The sequence below is a fragment of the Hydra viridissima genome, unplaced genomic scaffold, assembly GCF_058129835.1.
Source record: "Hydra viridissima isolate aposymbiotic clone 2 unplaced genomic scaffold, HvirCarnegie_v1 scaffold_2, whole genome shotgun sequence".
NCBI lineage: Eukaryota > Metazoa > Cnidaria > Hydrozoa > Anthoathecata > Hydridae > Hydra > Hydra viridissima.
Window position 1 is genome coordinate 8,618,270 of NW_028324301.1, and position 21,139 is coordinate 8,639,408.

The 21,139-nt window shown below is 26.6% G+C and overlaps 1 protein-coding gene across 3 annotated transcripts; it reads left to right on the plus strand.

Annotated features, from left to right (window-relative positions):
- Positions 1-568: 568 nt before the first annotated feature.
- On the plus strand, positions 569-18,649 carry LOC145188249 (serine/threonine-protein kinase B-raf-like). 3 transcript variants are annotated; one of them, XM_090079102.1, is made up of 19 exons: positions 585-788; positions 2,011-2,115; positions 4,111-4,380; positions 4,589-4,692; positions 4,965-5,013; positions 8,611-8,659; positions 10,126-10,182; positions 10,519-10,586; positions 11,016-11,108; positions 11,440-11,572; positions 13,246-13,303; positions 13,435-13,667; positions 15,651-15,771; positions 16,134-16,395; positions 16,514-16,560; positions 17,283-17,401; positions 17,534-17,665; positions 17,768-17,902; positions 18,251-18,649. In XM_090079102.1, exons 4-19 carry the CDS (start codon positions 4,668-4,670, stop codon positions 18,416-18,418), a joined length of 1,749 nt encoding a protein of 582 aa, XP_089935228.1. In that variant the 5' UTR covers positions 585-788; positions 2,011-2,115; positions 4,111-4,380; positions 4,589-4,667; the 3' UTR covers positions 18,419-18,649. The 3 variants fall into 3 exon arrangements, with proteins under 3 accessions (XP_089935229.1, XP_089935227.1, XP_089935228.1); XM_090079101.1 differs by lacking the exon at positions 4,965-5,013 and having other exon boundaries at positions 570-788; XM_090079103.1 differs by lacking the exons at positions 4,965-5,013; positions 16,514-16,560; positions 17,283-17,401; ... (1 more) ...; positions 17,768-17,902; positions 18,251-18,649 and adding an exon at positions 15,946-16,030 and having other exon boundaries at positions 569-788; positions 16,134-16,266.
- The last annotated feature ends 2,490 nt before the right edge of the window (positions 18,650-21,139 follow it).

Below are 21,139 nucleotides of genomic sequence, written 5' to 3' on the forward strand. Positions count from 1 at the left end.
CGTTTAGAAAATTTTTTTTTTTTGTCATTATTGGCTTTTTCCGTAAATTGGGTTTCGTAAAATTGGCTTGTTCAACTGAGTTATCTTTTTTTTAAATTACTACTTTCGTAATTTGAAAGGATATAAATAAACTATGAATAGATCACTAAGGAGGGGGACGGTTAGCTTTCAGGTCGTACGAAAAAACAGAGAAATCAAAAGTTTTGTGAAAAAAAAAACTTGATTAAGCTGTTGTTTTTTTTTATCGCTAAAGTAGCCTCATCCAGCATGAAGTCCTGGTCGAAATCCCAACCACCTCGATCCCTCCCCACTCTCCTCTCAAACTTTACAAGAATATCTTTAGTTCAATATAGGATCGAAAATTCTGTTCGCAGCAAAACAAACCCTTTTAATTACATTTTAAACAACAATTTTAGGTACCTACACCTACGTGGAAAATAGCTCAGTATCTTTTTACGTGAGCTCTAGCGTTTTGTGAAACACACCTTCAAATAAATAAATACAGGGTTTGATTTGAGACCTCAAAGTTGCAAAAATAGAAACTTAAAAATTTCGATTAAAATAAACAAAAGCATAAATTCACTGTATTTAAAAAAGTAATGTTAAAGATGGCGGCGACCTCGGAAAGTAATTTAGCGACGAATAGGGCTATTCCAAGAGATCCAGATAGCTCTCTGCAGTTAAGCCGTGACCAAAGATCTATGACACTATCAAACATCAACTCTGTTGGAATTATGCACAATCGGTTTAAAAGTAATCAGATCCGAGATTCACAAATTTTAAATGAGGTAGGTAATATTAAGTACCAAGAAATTATAATGTATGTTGCCTTTTGCAATTAGCATTATTTCTTTAAATGACTTATGCACCAAACGGAATTTTGTCATATGTATTATGTATAGAAAATTCTTTTGTGCACAGAAAATTATAGTTGCAAGTATTTAAAATAAATGATGGTAAAACTGGATAAATGAGCATTACATTTGTAAAAGTTATTTCAAATATGGAGTGTACTTTCTTGCTATTTTTATGATGCTATTATATTGTAGTTTTCTGCAATCTTTCACAAAGAGCAAGGGTTATTTTAAATTTTTTTCTTCTTAATGATATATCTAGCAAATGATAAATTTTTCGCTCATTTACCTTACCTGCAGTTACATTTACTGTTAAAATTTAATATACCATTCTATTAAGATGCTGTTAGAGTACTTATATAGAAGTACTTATATAGAATTTTTTTTAGAAAATTTTTTTTTGTATGAAACATATCAAGCTAACTGTTTGTTTAAATTGCCCCCATTCATACTTGGAAGCAGTTCTTCCAAACTTAATGCTTATTGATTTATATTTATTTTCATTTTGTTTTTCTTTCTATTTTAAATATATGCATACAAGTTAAAACATTCTAGTGTTTAAAGTTTTGGCTTTCTGAGTTGGTAACTGATTGATAAGTTTTAGAGTCAGTAATTTTTAGAAATTATTCATTCTTACACTATTTTGTGGATTATAAAATGTCTAAAAAATAATTTTACTTTATGTTCTTTAGTAGATCATTTTATTATTTGAAAAAATATAAAAATTAATTTGATTTTCAGTTTTTATTAGTAGTAGAAATAACTTTAGCAGAAAACTTTCTTTGGAAACCTCTTCAATATTTGCTATTTATATAAAAATATAAGTTAACTTTTAAAAAATGAATTAATATTCTTTCACTTTTTAGGGTCACTAGTAGCCAATTTGTTTTTTGTTTTTAATTTTAGAAAAAATTTAATAGTTGAAAGATTTTGTTAGGAACAGTTTAGTTTTGACCAGTTTTTTTAAACATTCTATTCCTTTGTTGTTGTTGTTTGTTTTTTTTTTGTTTTTTTTTTACTTATCTTCAGAATAATAATGAACTCTCGTGTTAGCAATTTTGGAAGTTGCAAAGTTATGAAAATTTGGGATTTTCATAAATCTTGTTTATAGGAAATCCTTTTAATTTAAAAAAATATAATTTTATTACTGATATAGGTACAAAATCTAAAACAAGTCATCAAGTTAACAGAAGATAATTTAAAAGAGCTAGAGGAATTAGCAATAGCAGGTTTCTCTCATCCCCCATCAATACTTTTTGAGGTAATATTAGTTTTAAAGATTTAATTTAAATTAATTTTGTAGGTAAATATCCATTTTCTTTTCTAATTTATTATTTAATCTTATAATTTTTTAAGTTGTTACTCAACTTGTTTATATAGTTTGTTACATAAGCTCTAATTTTGAGTATCATTCTGAAAATGCCAATACTGTTCTTAAGTAAATAAAAAAATTTCAGATAATCATTTTGCACCTCCACACTTTGAGGATGTTTACTTTTATCAGTTTATAGGTTTTAATGATTCAGTTTCATATAATTATTTTTATTATTAAAGTACTTTTAAAAAGTAGCACATTCCATCATTTAACAAAGTTTCATTCTGCAAACAAAAGCAATTTTAGCTTAGATTTTTGTCTTAAAATATTACAAAAAAGATGCAAAATTTTGTTACTGGAAACTATTTTCTTTTTTTTTTCTTTTGTGGTTTTTCTTTTACATATCTGGAATAATAAATATACCATTATATACTTTAATCAAAATATTTTAAAAAATTGTTTTTCTTCTACAGCTTACTCAATTAATTATTTAAAGAGAGAATTGTTTACAGACAAAAGTTAAATACAAGAGCTCAAGAAATTTAAGTATTTGTTGTTGCTAGTAAAAGCAAATGTACCATTTTAAAAATTAGTTAAATAAAGAAATCATAGAAATATTTTATGATTTGATTACAGTTGCCTCTATATATTTGAATTTTTTTTTTTAACTAAATAAAAAAAAATTTTTTTTTTATTTAGTTCACTACTTTTTTTTTTTTTTATTATCTTCTAGTAATAAAGAAAAAGTTTTTTTTGGTGTCTAAAGCAAATCATAACAGATTCTTATCTTAGCTTTGTCTAAAACTAATAATTTGTAGACTAATTAGAATCATTCTGTTTTGTTCAACTTCTTTGTAACAAAGTTATCAATAATTTAAAAGTTTATAATGTTAAGAATAAAGATAAGAAGACCTCTTCTGATGATAATCCTTTATTGATAATTTTCACATTGTGGTTGAAAGAAACACTTAGCACCTAGTTAAGAGAAAATTTTTGGAGAATTTTATTTTTATGTTTATTAAGTTTCTTTCTGGATCTGCTGTGAATGATCTAAAATTTATTTACAAGTTCAATAAGAAATGCTCAAGGAGTAAAGTATTTTTACAAAGTTAAACTGATATACTTGCAGGTATTCTAGTGCTTACAAAACATCTGTAACACATAATGCTGTTTAACTTTATCATTTTAATCAATTTGTTTGTTTGTTTTTCATTTAATAAAAAATCTATTAGCAAAATAAATTTCTTAGCAAACTGAAAGTTGTTTGAAGTAAAAGGACTTCTTTTTTTGGCATTCACTTTTTATTTGCATTAGAAAGTTAGAACCTTGATGAAATCTCTTATTAAATTCCAACTGTTTTTTAAAAAATGTTTTTTTTAGTTCAGTTTGAATTTTTGAAACACTTCATTTCTAAATATTTAGGAAGAGATATGACTGATCTGGATTTCTTTTCTTTTCTTTTTTTTTTATTGAAAAGTTTGTGTAATGTTTGATTATCTTGTTTGCCCAGCTTTTATTAACTTCTTTTATTCAAACAGTGTTTTTAACTTTTGTAAAGCAAGACATGTGCATAATAAACTTCATTTTGATAAAGTCTGCCAATATTGTTTAGCAGACCATTTGCATATTCTTGATGTTTTATGATTCCAGAAAATAATTTTGATTTTGGTAGTTTAAATAAATGTTTAGTTCAATGATAAAATGAATTTTTTCCTTTTATTTTCAAAATAAGAAAAATAAACTTTTGATAATTTTACAAGTACTTTCCTGTTTCAGCAGTTGAATTTGATATGAAAGCAATGTATCAGAAAAATATATTTTTTGAACAAAAAGCATTGGAATTAGTTCACATTTTTAGACAGCTTAAGCTCAATTGCGCCATTATATGTTGCAATGATTGAAACATTTTTTTTCAAACTATCTTCTCCTCCACCTCCACAGGAAGTTGAAGAACTCAAGGGAAAGCTTTATGCTCTGCGAGATTGTGAAAAGACAATGTTACACCAGAAACCTGAACTACATCAGAATGGGTTGAAAACAATTGCTCATGACTCATCCGATGAAAATAGCCCTGTATCTTCACCTTCTCCCTTCCATAGCAGTATTTCATCCAATGAATCTGAAAGAGTGATTTCAGATGGTGATGTTGTCCTATCATCACCACTTCGAGCTCATTTTCGTGCATATTTACCTAACAATCAGCGAACTATGGTAAGTGTCTTTGTTTTTTGTGTGTGTGTGTGTTTTTTTTAGTAGCAAAGTATGTAAGATATTTTTGATTTAGTATCAAAGTATGCAAGATAAAGACTTTTTTCTCCCTTTTGGGTGAATTTTGTACAACGTTTTGAATTTAAATAATTTAAATAACAAGTAAAAGTAATTTTATTTTGTAAAAATTTAACTATTGAATTTTTTAAAGATCAAATACAAACCAGGACAAACTGTACATGAAGCTCTTTACAAAGCTATGACTTTAAGGGCATTAAATACAGAATCATATGTGGTTTATCGCAAATCAAACAGGTGAAATATTTAAAAGTTTGTTATTAATTATTAAATTTATTATGAATCTAATAAAGTTTTATTTCTTATTTAAATTAGTTAAAATAGTTTTGTTTTTACACAATGGTTTTTTATTGTAGAAAATTCCTTTTAATGAATTTGTTAAAAGATTGAATTTCACAAAAATTCTTATTAATATATAACCTTACTAAAATAGAGTTTATTCTCTTCAAATTTTAAGATATAATTACTTTAACAGTATTCGAAGAGAGTTCTATAAATTCCTTTTACAGTATGTGAGTGGAAAATATTGTGGGAAAAAGATACTATCCCCTTTCGAAAGTAAGTTCATGTGAAATTTTAGGTATTTTCAGGGTTTATAGTATTTTATGTGTGTGAAAGAATAAGTTTGAATAGGAAATTTCAAAGAAACTTAATCCTTTTTGCTCTTTATACATCTTTTATAATTTTTTATAATTTCCATGGTTTGATTTTCATCAAAAAAGAAATAGTTCTGCATTTTCTCAAGATTAAAGTAAATTTTGTTTTTATGTAGAGTAATCTAATATAAACTTAGTAGGAATGTTTAACCATACCTATTTGATTTTGTTGATATTTGGTACAGTTGAAAAACTCAATGAAATAATTTTCCTAAAGAAATTTCCAATTTTAAGTTGGACTTAAGTTATTCTAATTTTAATTATGATCTGATTTACCATTTAAGGCTAATTTACATGGTAACTTAAAAAGTTGATTTGATAAAATCATTTAATTATCTAAAAATGACTTGCATTAAGAATCAATTTTAAATGTAGAACCCATTTTATATGCTTAGGGAACTTTAAAACCTAAAGTTTTTGTGTTATAAGCAAAATTTATTTTTCATGACTATGTAAGTTTAATATCATTTTTAAAGAAGCAAAAGTTTTGAGAAAAGTTTTTTAACTCTTTGTTTTAAGTAACTTTAGAAAATACTCTGTTTCAAAAATAATGATAGTGTTATCTATACTTTAGGAAATAATCATTTTAAATAGTACTTCTTCTCAATAAGGTCACTTGTAACTAAAAGTATTTCAAAAAATATATTACAGTTTGTTCAAAAGTTTAGCAAATTGAGAAATCTTGCTGTTATTAAATCTAGGTCTTTTAATTTCATTTTATATTGTCACCTGGTAACAATTTATAGATGTGTAAAGATGATTACAAAATGATTCGTAGATATAATATCTTCACTCATATTCTCTATACCAATACACCAGTGATTGTTATACATACAAACAACATATTGATTCTGTAATCTTTTTAAATTACCATATAAATCAGACTTAAATAGTAAATTGGTTTATCTTTGAAATCTGATTATTATAAGTACTGCTTTGAACTGGAAATTAGGAAATAATTTTACCAAATTTCAATAAATTTGAAGAAGTATAGTTTGAAAAATTTGCTGATTTAACATGGAATTACTCTATATTTTTAAAAATCACCTCAAAAGATTTAAATTTTTTTTCTTAACGTTGACTTGTTATCTGTTAACAAAGAGTTTAGTAAATTTTGTTTAATAGTTCTTTTTTTATACAAAAATAGTGTATAAAATTTTAAAGATCAAATTTGCTTATTGCATATTTTAGGCAGCATATATTATTTTATATGTTGTTTAGTCATTGAATCAATAGATGGTCATATTGATGCCTTGATGATTATCTAAATGTTTTGGCTTGTATATGTTCCAAGTACTAATAGATAAAAGTATATAAGAAAGATTTTAACAATCAAAAGTATTATACTCAACATATTAGTTATTTTAGAGGAAGAGGATGGAATTTAATCTATATCAAAGAATAAAGCTCAAATCTGAAGATTTTTGTTGTTGTTACTTGACTACATAAAAATAATAAATTTGTGTTGTTAAAATTATTTTCAAAAAAATATCAATTTTATTTTAAAAAAAAATTATTTTGAAGCAAATGTTAACATTTTATTATACATTGAGGTTCTTTCAGAAGAACAGAGCTTTTAAAATTGCTGACACTTGTAAATCTAAAAATTTCATCATCATATAGTATCACTGCTATAACTAAATTTTGCTAGATAAGGTTTTGTGTTTTTTTCATTTGAACTGATTAATATACCTACCATGTATACTGGAGCATAAGTGAATGATTTTAGCTGTTTAGAATGAATTAAAATGTTTCTTAAGAATGTAATAAGACAATATACACTGGGGTATACAGTAATTTGATTACTTTACAATAACCAAAAAAATATTATGAGGATTAAGTTAGTTTGAATAACATTCTGTAAATTTTTACTCAAGTTATGAAGTAGGCATAGTGTAGAAATTGAAAATGGCCTAGAATGGCCCTGAAGCAAGTCTGGCTTGCACAGTTTGGTTATGACCATGCTCATATATTTGGTTATGACCATGCTCATATATGCAAAAATGTTACCACAAGTAAGTTGATGACTAGTTGAACTGTAAATTTAGGTAACATTAAGAATTAGAATATAATTTTCTTATTTACTTTATTTATTTACATTATTTTCTTACTAACTTTTGGCTTCTGAATTCAAAAATGATCACAGCTTTTCTTTTTTGCATCAACTAATTTAGCTACAGCTAAAACCTTACTTTTCTCAAAAACCACAAAATATACCACTTAACAAATTTGTGCTTATGTTATAGAGCACTACTGCTTGACTATAATGTTTATTCAAATTTATTTTGTTTCTGCAAAAAAATATTATTGCAAATCAAATTGTGTGCGAGTAAAAACTTATGCTTATACCTTTTTCACAAATCTCCCCTCATTGTGTTCATCCATGACCTTTAAATCTTGATGTATTTTTTCACCTTGATCATTTCTAATTTTACTTAGATTTTTTGGAAGATTAGTAAAACGGCTTTTTTTTATAGCAGAAATTGCAACTTAATCCCCATGTTGCAACCAAGTATTTTATAGCTCTTCAATTTCTGTGCAATCGTTTGCTCAAGTATTTCCAAGAAAGTGACCATGTCTTTGAATGATAAACAAATATTCTTTTCAAGTTCTGACAATAATTTGATGAAATCTTTGATGAGCTGACAAATCTGTGGACTATCAAACACACTGGCTTTGATTTTTTTAGTTGATAGGCCTGGAAATGCTTTATGTGCACAAGTGGTTTTCTTTCTATCATCAAGTAGCTCAAGTAGAATTTTGAGATCACTAGGTTTGAGGACCATTCTTCTTCACCCAATATATATATTTTTTAGCTCTGCTGACCAAGACAGAAGATTAATACACATGCAGAAAACACTTTATCTGGATATAAAGTAGAACACATTTGCTCTTCTTACAAGCAAGTTTTTCTCAGTTTTGATGCTGCAAGAAACTTTTTTTGATAGTTTTAAATTGCATGCTAAATCATCATCTATACAAAGTAATCATGCTTGACAAATGCACTGATGTTTGCCTTCAAATGGGAATGGTGAAACTGCTACAGTATAACAAAAGAATTTGGAGCTGTTTATGCACTGACAAAAGCGGTAGCCATGATCTGAAAGGAAATATTTGAATGTAAAGTTGAGGAGTCACAAGAAAAATGAAAAAAACTTACATAAGGTCTGATATAAGATTACATAAACCTTTATGTACAGACTTTATGAATTATCTGTAAAATACAATAGTATTTGCCGGTATTATATTGGCTTATTTGTTAAAATCAGTAAATAAAGTAATTTTGAATTTTTCAATTATTTATGATTAATAATAAATATTTTGATAATATAAAAAAAGCAATCAATTGACCAATCCTATTATGGACAAATAAATAAATTTTGCTTATTTAGAGGGTAAACAGTAAAAAAATGTATTGCAAAAACAGACTACTTTTGAAATCAGCATGTCAAATTTAGTAATATAGCTTTATTTCTATATGTATTAGTGTTTTTTTTAGACAACGTGTTGATTGGGATGCAGATGTTTCTTCTTTAGATAGAGCTGAGGTATTAACATTATTCACAAATTTTCTCTTGTCACTAATATTATCTTTATTGTTCTTGATTTTGATTATTAAATTTTTATGTCTATAAATATATATTCACTACTATCCATAATTATGTGAATAACACTGACTTTAAAAAAATTTAATTTCTAATATATACTTTTTTACAGTATTGGTAAATCATGGGGATATAAATGTGGGTAAATGATTCAAATAAAGATGTTGAAAAAAAAATTATAAGTTTAACAAAATATGAATTCATATTATCTCAATAAGGTGTTTGTAATTTGTATTTATGTAATTACACAATTATTACTTGCAGCTGTTCTTTACCTAAACATATTCTTCAAATAAAGATTAGTAAATCTTACTGCTATCTTTTTACCAATGTTTTTTAAGATAAGAAACAGCAAAAAAATGTAAATTATCAGTAAAAACACTATTAGCATTATTTATATTGTGGTAAGAAAAATATTCTATTGGGTATCATGGTGGTGGAGGTAGTAATATTAGTAAAGGTAGAAAGAAAAATATTCTATTGGATATCATGGTGGTGGAGGTAGTAATATTAGTGAAGGTAGAAAGAAAAATGTTCTATTGGATATCATGGTGGTGGAGGTAGTAATATTAGTGAAGGTAGAAAGAAAAATGTTCTATTGGATATCATGGTGGTGGAGGAAGTAATATAAGTAAAGGTAGAAAGAAAAATATTCTATTGGGTATCATGGTGGTGGAGGTAGTAATATTAGTAAAGGTAGAAAGAAAAATGTTCTATTGGATATCATGGTGGTGGAGGAAGTAATATAAGTAAAGGTAGAAAGAAAAATATTCTATTGGATATCATGGTGGTGGAGGTAGTAATATTAGTAAAGGTAGAAAGAAAAATATTCTATTGGATATCATGTGTGCAGTTGTAACATTACTGGTGATATTGTTAAATTTATTTTATTTTTTTTAAAAAAAAAAAATCCTTTGGGAAGTTGGATAACTAGGAAACTATTCCTTTTTCAAGAAAATTATGACCCAATGCATCTTTAAAAACTTTTTAGGAATTCTTTAAGTAAGTTAAAATGATAAAATAGAAGAACAAATTGGCCTCATTTACCCAATCTCTCCCCTGTTGAACTTTTATGCCATGAATTATAGAGAAATGTCTGCTTTTTAAAATAAATAACAGTGAATAGTAATATAGAAAAATTTAAAAGTGAGTGGGATAAATTAGATTTTCAAAAGTTGGAAAGTTTGTTATGCCACATATATGATAAGTTTTAGATCAAATAAATTAATTTGTTTTTTTATGTAACATTAATAGTAATTGAGAATATGTTTCCAGTAATTTTTTTAAAACTTTTTCTCCTATTTGTAAGTAATTGAAATCTTTGAAGAAGTGTTATTTGAATAATTACGGACAGTTGGAAATGGAAAAGCAGTGTAAAGTTTATGTGGTTTTTGTTGCATTTTCTTAAGGTGTTAGTGGAGGCCTTCAATGAAGAGGAAAATACCCAAAGCATATGTCATAATTTTGTAAGTGAATAAGTTTTCTTGATTCAACAAAAATATTTGTCTAATTTTTCATTAAAAATTGTTAAATTTTACTAGGTGTCATACTTGAAAAAGTTTATATAGTATATATAACAAACCATAGGCTATCAGTTAAAAGAGTTTTTTTTTTTACACCAATTTTTTCCTTCACCTATGTAAATATGGAAACCATTTCTATGCCTACACTTAAAAAAAAATTTGATTCACAAAGGAAAAATTAAGGTTTTTAAGTTATTGAAAGATAAAAAGCTAAAATTTTTTACATAAAAATTTAATGAAAATTTAAATGTTTAAGCAGCTAGTGTTTTTTTTATTTAGGTAAGAAAAACATTTTTTACACTTGCATTTTGCGATGCATGCAAAAAGTTACTATTTCAAGGTTTCAGGTATTTTTATTGTTTTTTACTTTTTTAGATTTTTTCTTAATTTTTAAATTTTTCAAATAAGCTTAAGTTTATAAAAAATATCTAAGAACCAATTTCTGCATTAATCCGCAAAAGTGTTTACAAAGAAAAAGTATTGTTTGTTGGTTCCTTAAAAAACTTTTCTTTACTTTAAATTATTTCTTTTAACAAGTTTTATTATTGGTTAATGATCAATACAAAAAGTAAAATATTAAATGTCAACATTAAAACATTTGATTAAATGTCAATATGACATTTACAAAACGTTTCTGACTAAAATGTACAAGATTATCAGGGACTAATATCTATGGCAAATTTGTGTTTTTTTCAATTTTGCTGTTTGTACATTTTGATTTGACATAAATTGTTGGATGAATAAAAATTGTCCCAGCTGTTTTTTGAAATACTTAGATGTCAGACATGTGGATATCGGTTTCATCAAAAGTGTGCAAAAGAAGTGCCTTCATTATGTCAACAAGCAGAACATTACCATACTTATAAACGGTATGAGAATTGATTTACTTTGTATATAACTTTCAGTGCCCTTATTTTTAAGGTTGTAAGCTTTTTATTTTGTATCCAGACTACAACTAGAGACTGTAAAGTTAATATTACCATGTGATTGTATAATACATAGATCTTGACAATCTAAACGTAGCTTTAAAAAAAAAATTTTAAAACATTTTTTAAAATTGTTCTAAAAAATATTTGTGTATGTTTATTTGTTTCATATTTTGCTTAAATTTATTTACGTGTAAATAAAATTTAAGTCCCTTTCTAATAAATATATTTATATTTTTTTTTGTACCTGATTAGTTTATGATTTTACTAAAAGGTTATTAGCCAACAACCAATCTGCATTAAACCATCACATACATTTAACACCTCGATTATTGGGCCCTCGTGAGCGTTCTTTATCAGTACCTAATGTTAACATGATTGATCAGCCTGGAGTTAGCACTATTGAAGTAAGCAAGAGTTAAATTTGTTTTATAATTTTTTAATTTGTTTTGTAGTTGTTTAATTTGTAATTTGTTAATTTGTGATGTAGTTTTTTAATTTCTGAAATTTACCAATTTGTAATGTAGTTTATTAATTTGTTGTGTAATTTATTATCTAATTCTTTGTTATAAAAGATAAATAAAAAGTAGCAAAGATAACAGAAATCTATTTTAGAAACTTATTCTATATCAATCAAGTTCATATATATTTGGATTTATCCCAAATATAACTTATGTGTGTTAAAATTTAGCAGTTTTCTGAGACAAAACTTTGGAGCTCAAAGATACTGAAACAACTTCCACATTTTCTTTAATTGTCGTTCTTTCAGCAAAAAATTTTAAGGGTTTATTTTCGTTTTTTATATCTTCAGAAAAGTACTTGATATGATCACAAGACCTCATTAAAGTTGAGTGTCAATTTTTAACATTTTAAAACATTTTATTGAAACCTCCAAAACTAAAATCTAAAAGTTATAATAATAGTATTAATATAAATAATAATGATGATAATAATAATAATAATAAAAATTAATAATAATAATAATAATAATAATAATAATAATAATAATAATAATAATAATAATAATAATAATAATAATAATAATAATAATAATAATAATAATGATAATAATAATGATGATGATGATGATGATGATGATGATGATGATGATGATGATGATGATGATGATGATGATGATGATGATGATGATGATGATGATGATGATGATGATGATGATGATGATGATGATGATGATGATGATGATGATGATGATGATGATGATGATGATGATGATGATGATGATGATGATGATGATGATGATGATGATGATGATGATGATGATGATGATGATGATGATGATGATGATGATGATGATGATGATGATGATGATGATGATGATGATGATGATGATGATGATGATGATGATGATGATGATGATGATGATGATGATGATGATGATGATGATGATGATGATGATGATGATGATGATGATGATGATGATGATGATGATGATGATAATAATAATAATGATAATAATAATAATAATAATAATAATAATAGTAATAATAATGATAATAATAATAATAATAGTAATAATAATGATAATAATAATAATAATGATAATAATAATGATAATAATAATAATGATAATAATAATAATGATAATAATAATAATAATAATAATAATAATAATAATAATAATAATAATAATAATAATAATAATAATAATAATAATAATAATAATAATAATAAAGAAATGGAATTATCAAACTGTTAGTTAATTAGATCCAGTGATTGAAATCAAAGATGAGTTTACATTCCAGCTCCTCTATTTCTAATATTCATTTTTGGAAAAGATCTTTTGGGTCAAAGTTTGATATATTAAAGAAATGGCTGCAACATTAGAGTCATTATATTTATTATTATGATTAATTAAAAACAAATTAAACGATTTTCAGTATTAACACAATCAGTATCTAGATACAATAATTGTTGCAGAAAGATTTTTATATGTAATTCAGATAGCTCCCAGTATTTGTTTCAATGATTAGATTGTCCCATTCCTTGCATTATAAAAAATAACTTATTTTTAAAAAGTTATAAAAAGTTGTTTATAAAATATTAAATAAATTTCTTTAAGGATGAATTGGTTAAAAACTATGTTCGCAATCATCATAAGGACGCTGTTACAATATCAGGTGTGTCTTTTACTAAATAAGTATTTTTAGACAATGAATAATGAGTGTCTTGTAGTAAATATTCATTGTTTTTATTCTTATTTCTAATAGCTTTTTAAAATATTCTAATATACTTTCTTTTCATTTTTTAGCTGGCATTATGCGTCAGTTAAGCATACCCCATCGACGAATCTCAGATATCATGTTAACAGACAACTCCAATATTTTTAACTTTTCACTTACAGCAGATGCTCCTCAGTTAAACAATAGGAGTTCAATCCAACCACATGCTCAAGAAATATCTGGTATTCCTGGTTCTTTATTAAATCCTGCAAGAATTCGCCATCGCTCTAAATCACATTCAGATGAACAAAACATCAAAAAGGTTTTTCTATCTTTTTCTTACCTTTTTTTTTTCTTCTTATTTACAACCATTATGTATACAATGTCAGTATTATATTTTTCATCAATGAGGTTAGAATAACCAGACTGACTATATTTTTAGTATGAGAAAAAATTGGCAGTTTGCTCATTTATCCTCATTTAAAAAAATTAATTTATTATGAGAAAGCTTATAGTTTTTAGAAGTATAGGTATGTAAACAAATTATATGCACTTAGTAAGTAGTTGGTTGATATGTAATTTAAAAATATTGAGGTTTTTGTTAATTTTTATTGGGTGAGGCCATGTAAAATTAGGATAAAAATTTAAAACTTTTCACTCATCCCTTCAGATCTCTTTCATATTTTAATCAGTGGTAGCAATCAATGAAACATAAAAAAATGAACTCCAAACAGTTCAAAGTTATGACTTTTGAAAATTAGACTAAAAATTCTCTACTTTTGCCCATGTTCCCCCTTATAGATTTTGTAACAGGTTACACAAAATCAACTTCTTTGATGTGAATTTTCCTATTGGAAACATTTTTGCTGCTTTTCTAACAGACCAAGATTTTTGGTCTATTTAAAATTTAATGTTGCTCCCTTCTGTTAGTTACTATTAGTTTTTTATGCATTCAACAATGTAGTCTTGGTTGAAAGTTCCTTAATAAGTTTAATGTTGTCTGGTGCTTCAAGATAGGATTCAATGACATTCAGAGCAGTTATCAGTTTCTTAAAAACTACTTCTTCAACTTGTTTTAAATTTCTCTTTCCAAGTGAAGTGAAAGTTGGCCTTTACTGCATAGAGACTCTGTTTTATCCAAGTTAACTTCACAAAGGTTGCCTGTAAAATATCTATAAAAGTTACAATAATTCTGATGGTTAATTATTGCTCCTAATGAAATGACGTTTTTCGCACAAATTTATACATAAATATATATATATATATATATATATAGAGAGAGAGAGAGAGAGAGAGAGAGAGAGAGAGAGAGAGAGAGAGAGAGAGAGAGAGAGAGAGAGAGAGAGAGAGAGAGAGAGAGAGAGAGAGAGAGAGAGAGAGAGAGAGAGAGAGAGAGAGAGAGAGAGAGAGAGAGAGAGAGAGAGAGAGAGAGAGAGAGAGAGAGAGAGAGAGAGAGAGAGAGAGAGAGAGAGAGAGAATTAAATAGAGCTACAATTTACATGTAGACAGAGTATTTTCCAAATAAATTTAATACTAATTTAGTTTGTTCAATTTACTTATCATTTAGAAACTCTTTTTTTTTTCTCTCTGTGATCTGTAAAAGAAGCTTACCTTAAAATAATTTTAGCAAAGTATATACAGTCTTCTTTTCTTCTTTAATGAAAAATATTTTAAAAGATGCAATCTGTCAATTGATTCTTTACTCAAAATTACCCTTGAAAACTACTTAACAGATTTTTCTTAAATCTTCTTCATATAAAGCTAATTTCTTGCTTTTCAATAAGATTCCTTTTTTAATTGACTTTCAATGATTCACTGCTCAGAATAATTTGAAAGATTTTCTCCCTTAGTTACCAATGTGACGCTATTTTGTTCAAACCATTTTAGTGACTTCTAAAAGTAGTGGATTATAGTCAAATTAGGCCATTTTATTGTGTGCATATCATGGCTTTTAATGGATGACGATTTTTTTTTTTTTTTTTAGTTAAGCATTCTACTATAAATAAGAGATCTCAAAATTCTCAGTTTTAATATGCTTGAATTTGTTGGAAATAATATCTACATCTCAACTGATAAAATCCATAATGACAGACATGAACAGCAAACAAGGCATTTTAGGCTCAAAATATGATAACTTTTGAACTGTTTGAAGTTCTTTTATTCATGTTTTTTGATAGTTACCATTGGTTAAAATTTAAAGGAATTCTAAGAGTGGATGGAATGATTGCCATCCTTTTACATGGAATTACCCTATACATAATTAGTATTTACACTATTATTATACTTTTTATTGTTTTGATTTTAGATGAGAGCCACTGGTCACCGTGATTCTAATGATGATTGGGAAATTAAGGAGGGTGAAATACAAGTGGGGCAAAGGATTGGTTCTGGATCCTATGGCACTGTTTACAAAGGATACTGGCATGGCAAGCAATATGATTTTTTTTCATTGTTGTAAATGTATTTTCAAATTAAAAAACATTTTGCTTTATGAAAAATGTTTTGATACATATACATAAAAGTTTAAATTTGAAATAGTTTCAGTGTATTTAACAGGAAACAAATATTCAGAATTAAACACACTTTTCTATTCATCTCAGAATTGATCAAACAAAGGGATAGAATTGAGCTGGAAATATTCGGACCTTAGATATTAGCCACAATTGTACTCATATGTCTTTTTAGGTATTTTGGTCTTACGTTTAGTACACAGGCTTTAAAGTGACATTAACTAGGTTCATTAAATTTTTGTTATAAAAAGTTTTAAAAAGTTATTTTTTAAAAATAGGAACAGTTGCTGTAAAACAGTTAAACGTAAAACACCCCAACCCGCAACAATTGCAAGCATTTAAAAATGAAGTAGCAGTTCTCCGTAAAACACGTCATGTAAATATTTTATTATTTATGGGTTGTATGTCTGCACCAAATCTCTCCATAGTTACCCAGTGGTGTGAAGGTTCTAGTTTATATAGACATTTACATGTTATGGACAATAAGTTTTCACTGCAGCAGCTTATTGAAATTGCAAGGCAAACTGCTCAAGGAATTGAGTAAGTTTACTTACTAGATTTATTTTGAGTCTTACAATTTATTTTTTTTTTATATATTTAATACCTTTTTTTTTTTAATTCATTATTACCGTTTTAACCATTTGCTATTTTATTTCAGTTATTTACATGCAAAGTCAATAATTCATCGTGATCTGAAATCAAATAGTATCCTTTTTGTTTTTAAAAAAAAGTATGTGCAATTATCTGAAATTTATAATCATGTTTGGTTTTGTTAGATTTGCAAGTATTTTGTTAGATAATAGAATTCAAGTATTAGTAGTTATTTTGTAAGATGTTAATAGTAATCATTTTGTTGAATATGTAACAGGTTGTTTGAAAAGTTAAACTTTTCAAACAAACTGTTACATAATTTAAAAATAGGGTTATACTATCATTTGATTAGCTGATCTGTTACATATGAACAAGTATTTTGAAGGTTCTATTTTACTTTTTGTAATTGTTAGCTCTTATTCTTTAAATAAACATGGTAATTTTAAAACTGAGATATTTTTATTATCATCTTTTTTTGCATAAATTATTGTTTTATAAAACAAAATTAAGAGTCTTCTATTAATTTTTACTTAATGTCTTTTATATTGCATAAATTTTTTTTTCTTGTATTTTTTTTTGTGTGTGTATTTGATTTTCTTCAACAATATATTTAAAATAGTTAGGGCATATGGAATAAACTTGCAAAAATCTATTTGTTTTTTTTTTTGTTAAAATTAAATAATAAAAAATATTGCAATAAAACGTATTTTAAATATCTCTTTTTTTAGTCTGGTAATTTTTTAACTTTTTTCTAAATGTGTGTTTTGATTCATCATTTTTAATAACATTACCTTATTTTTGTCAATTTTAATGAACACACCTTGACTACATTGCAGACATTTTTTTGCAAGAAGATTACACTGTTAAAGTTGGAGATTTTGGGCTTGCTACTGTAAAAACTAGGTGGAGTGGAGATCATGGTTGTGAGCAACCTTCAGGATCTATATTATGGATGGTACGTTGTAGATCCTTTCTTAGATTGGTTTCTTAGAATTTACTGCATCTGTTTTAAGGGCTCTATGTTTTCTCATAGTACTAAACTTTCATAAAACTAAACTTTTTTTGAATATCAACAATATATTTTAAGGCACCTGAGGTTATTCGTATGCAAGATCCGAATCCTTACACATTTATGTCAGATGTTTATGCCTTCGGAATATGCATCTATGAACTAATATCTTCTACGCTGCCTTATTCAAATATAGGCAACAAAGATCAGGTAAAATTTTAAACATATTCGTAAACATTTTGTCTAGCCTTCACTTTGGAAATACTCGAATTTTAGGCGGTAATCTAATCTGCCTATGTTTTTTATTTGCAGTTGATATATATGGTTGGTCGAGGTTATTTAAAACCGGACCAAAGTAAAATCCGTTCTGATTGTCCGAAAGCTTTAAAAAGACTGTGTGCAGAATGTTGTACGTTCAATAGAGATGATAGACCGCTGTTCTTGCAAGTACATATTTTGTTATGTTTCAATAAACCGATTTATTTTTTAGTTAATACTAAAAGAAAGATTATAAAATTGTCAAAATTTTTCGTGGGTTCGAGGTTTTGCTGTTTTGTTTTTTTTGTTTTTTTGTTTTGTCTTCATTAACTTTTTTAAAAATCTGGAATACTGTTTTGACTTTTTTCGGGAAGAAATTTATAATTAATTTGCTTCATTTTTCATATCAGGATTCTTGGTTTTGTTTTGTTTTTCTCTATTTTATTTTCTGAGTCCTTTGTTTTAGGAATAACAATGTGACTAATTTTTCTTTTGATAATAGAATCAAGTTGGTACTAGGTTTGAACACATTTTTAGATTTTGGCATCTATTGAATCGATTCTTCATGCATTACCAAAAATTACTCGTAGTACATCAGAGCCACTGTTGCATCGAGCTAAACTTACTTCTGACATGGAAATATCCTATCCATGTCCTACACCAAGAACTCCTATGCAAGATCCTATGGTCTTTAGTTATAACTAAATAACATCCGGCTGCGTGTTAAATATTAATGTAACTGTGAATAGAAACAAAGCTTCTATGCAAGATTGTTTCCACAGGGTATTTGTTTGAGCTTCCTATAACTTTGTAAAACAACTTGTTATGTGGTTTTTAACTATGACCACTAGAAATTTGTACGTATACTTTTAATAGTCTGTTAAAATGTAAAACTAGTTCTACGATTATTTTGAAAAAAAACCATAATCTAGAATCTAACCAACCAATTTTTCGTAAAAGTTCCTAATAAAGTTGTGACTAGAGCATGACAGAAACCCAATAGAGTGTTTTGCTTCATGAATTTTATTACAGGAGACAGTGCTTTTCTTATGACTTAAGTGCCTATTTTTTATTTGTAGACGATTTTATGGTTTTAACCGAGTTATTTTATAAATAATGGAATTGCTTTGTAAATTACTTGATCAAACTTTTTATTTTTTTTATTGCCGTTGATTTCTTTTCATTACAGAAGTTTTTTCTTTTTTTCTTGCGCTGATTACCGAATTTAGTTGAAGTTTCGGTTCAGTGCGTAATAGAATAATTTTTTTTTGGCGCGTGTTTTTTGCCTTTAAAATTCTTGTTTCTTACACTGTTTTAGTTTTAGTGCAAAGAGACACGAAACAAATCTTAGTTATCTCTTGTTATGTCGGCGGTTTTATCACGGAGACGAGGTGATGGTTTATACATATGTAAATAATATGACTTATTAAAAAACTGATTTTGTATGTCTTGTTTTATTGTTTACTTGGCAAAGATTCAACCTTCGGTGGTATTGTAGATTGTAGAAGTAGAGTAGTTCCGAAGATGTGATCCTATAGACAAATTGTCTTGAAGATAGGACAAATTGTCTTGAAGATAGAACTTGACAGGCGATCAACTTGAAAATCTTATATTATGCATGTGATCATCCTAACAAGAAGTTTAAAATGCTTTTATCGAAATGAGTTGTACACTGGTAATAAGTTGGCTCTTCAAACAGGCAACAAAGTTTAAAACTTTATTTTTGAATAAAACTAGTTGGCTTTCTTATTGATATTCCTTTGTTATAAAGTTAATTGTGAAAGCTAGCAATCTTAATATTCGAAGTGACAAAATTAACAATTAACTTCTGATAAAAGATTTGAATTGCTTTGAATGTACCAACGCCTATTTAACTTCTTTTTTTTTTTCTTTTTTTTCTTTTTTTTTCTTTCAAACAGAAAATCAGCGTTTTGATAAAACAGCAGAAACTGTTAATCTTTTTCCAAGAGCCCATTAGAGTCTCCATCAATTAATAAATGATGTAGGTGTTATGAAGAAATCATTTAGTAAATATTAACAGTCATTTAATATTATAAGTCTGTATCGAACAAGACAGGTAGCAATAAAGTAATCTACTGTGTTTTTCTCACAAAACCCTTTCATATAGAGTTTAAACTGGTTGGAACAAACTTAGTGATGTCAAACTTTGGGATGGATAAGTTGGATATTCTACTGTTGAATTGATGTCTGTTTAACTTGATATTAGTAAAATATTTGTCATCCATCATAACAATTATGTTTTTTCTAAATTTTCCAAATATTCTTTTTTTACAAAGTAAGTGGACGATTCCACGGTAAACGCAGCAAATAGTATAAAAAAATTAAAATACAGGCAACTGTCTTGATTTAGTTTTTTTAGTTTGTATATAATTTCTAATAAATTTAAAAAAAAAGAAATATAACTTAACACTTTGCTCGAAGAAAAAAAAAGACTCCTTTTTAAAAAAACAATTCGTGCGAGTCCCAATTTTTTATTTAAATTTGTTTTCACTGGTTCTAGTTCTTTGTAAATGCATGTTGCAAGTAAAATATAATTTAAGTTGATTAAAAGTAAAATTTATTTGATATGCTTGAGAGAGTTTCGTTACTTTTAATGAAACGCACGTTATATTAAATCTTTACTATTATTTTGACGTTTTTGGGTTTTTAAACCTATATTGTTATTTAATATTACTTGCTGTTTGTTATATAAATTCTATATATAAATTCGATAGAAGTGAAACGCTTGTAACAAAAATATTAATTTACAGACGTGAAACCCTCGCAACAAAACTCGTGCTTTTCATAAATAATACATTTAGTAAATTACAATTCCAAACTTTCCTTTGTGTTCTAGCTTTTGCTTTTGTTTTTAATGATTACAAATTAAAAATAAGTCTTTTATTGTAATGTTAAAAGTGTTAATACAATACTTCAATTTTGGCTCTTCAAATATTCAACGATGGTCCAGCAAGTTAGCTGTATGCTCTCAATATTTCCTTAATTTGGTACCACATTTGGATTTACCCTGGCGCAGTGTTCTATTTTTGCACAATTGTTTGGCAAGAGAGCCAGACGTAGATGATATTGTAAGGCAACATTTCAGAATATTTCAAACTCTCAGACTTTCAACCATCATTTCTAAAAATGCTGAATTTTTGTATGCTATCAAGGAAATGTGGTTTCAGTTGAGGTAAAATGAAGTCAGAAGGTATGCATTTGAGAAAAAGATTTGGCAAAAGTACATTTTTATGTAAACATAAACAGTTTGACTGTAATATATTTCTTTTTGTATATCCAAACCGTGGGAGTCTTTTTTAATGATTTAAACCTCTCCCCCTCCCCTTTTTTTTTTGTTTTTGTTGAAAACTATCCAAAGTATGCTCTAATACCAATCTAACCAATGTTTTTTATTATAATTAGCAA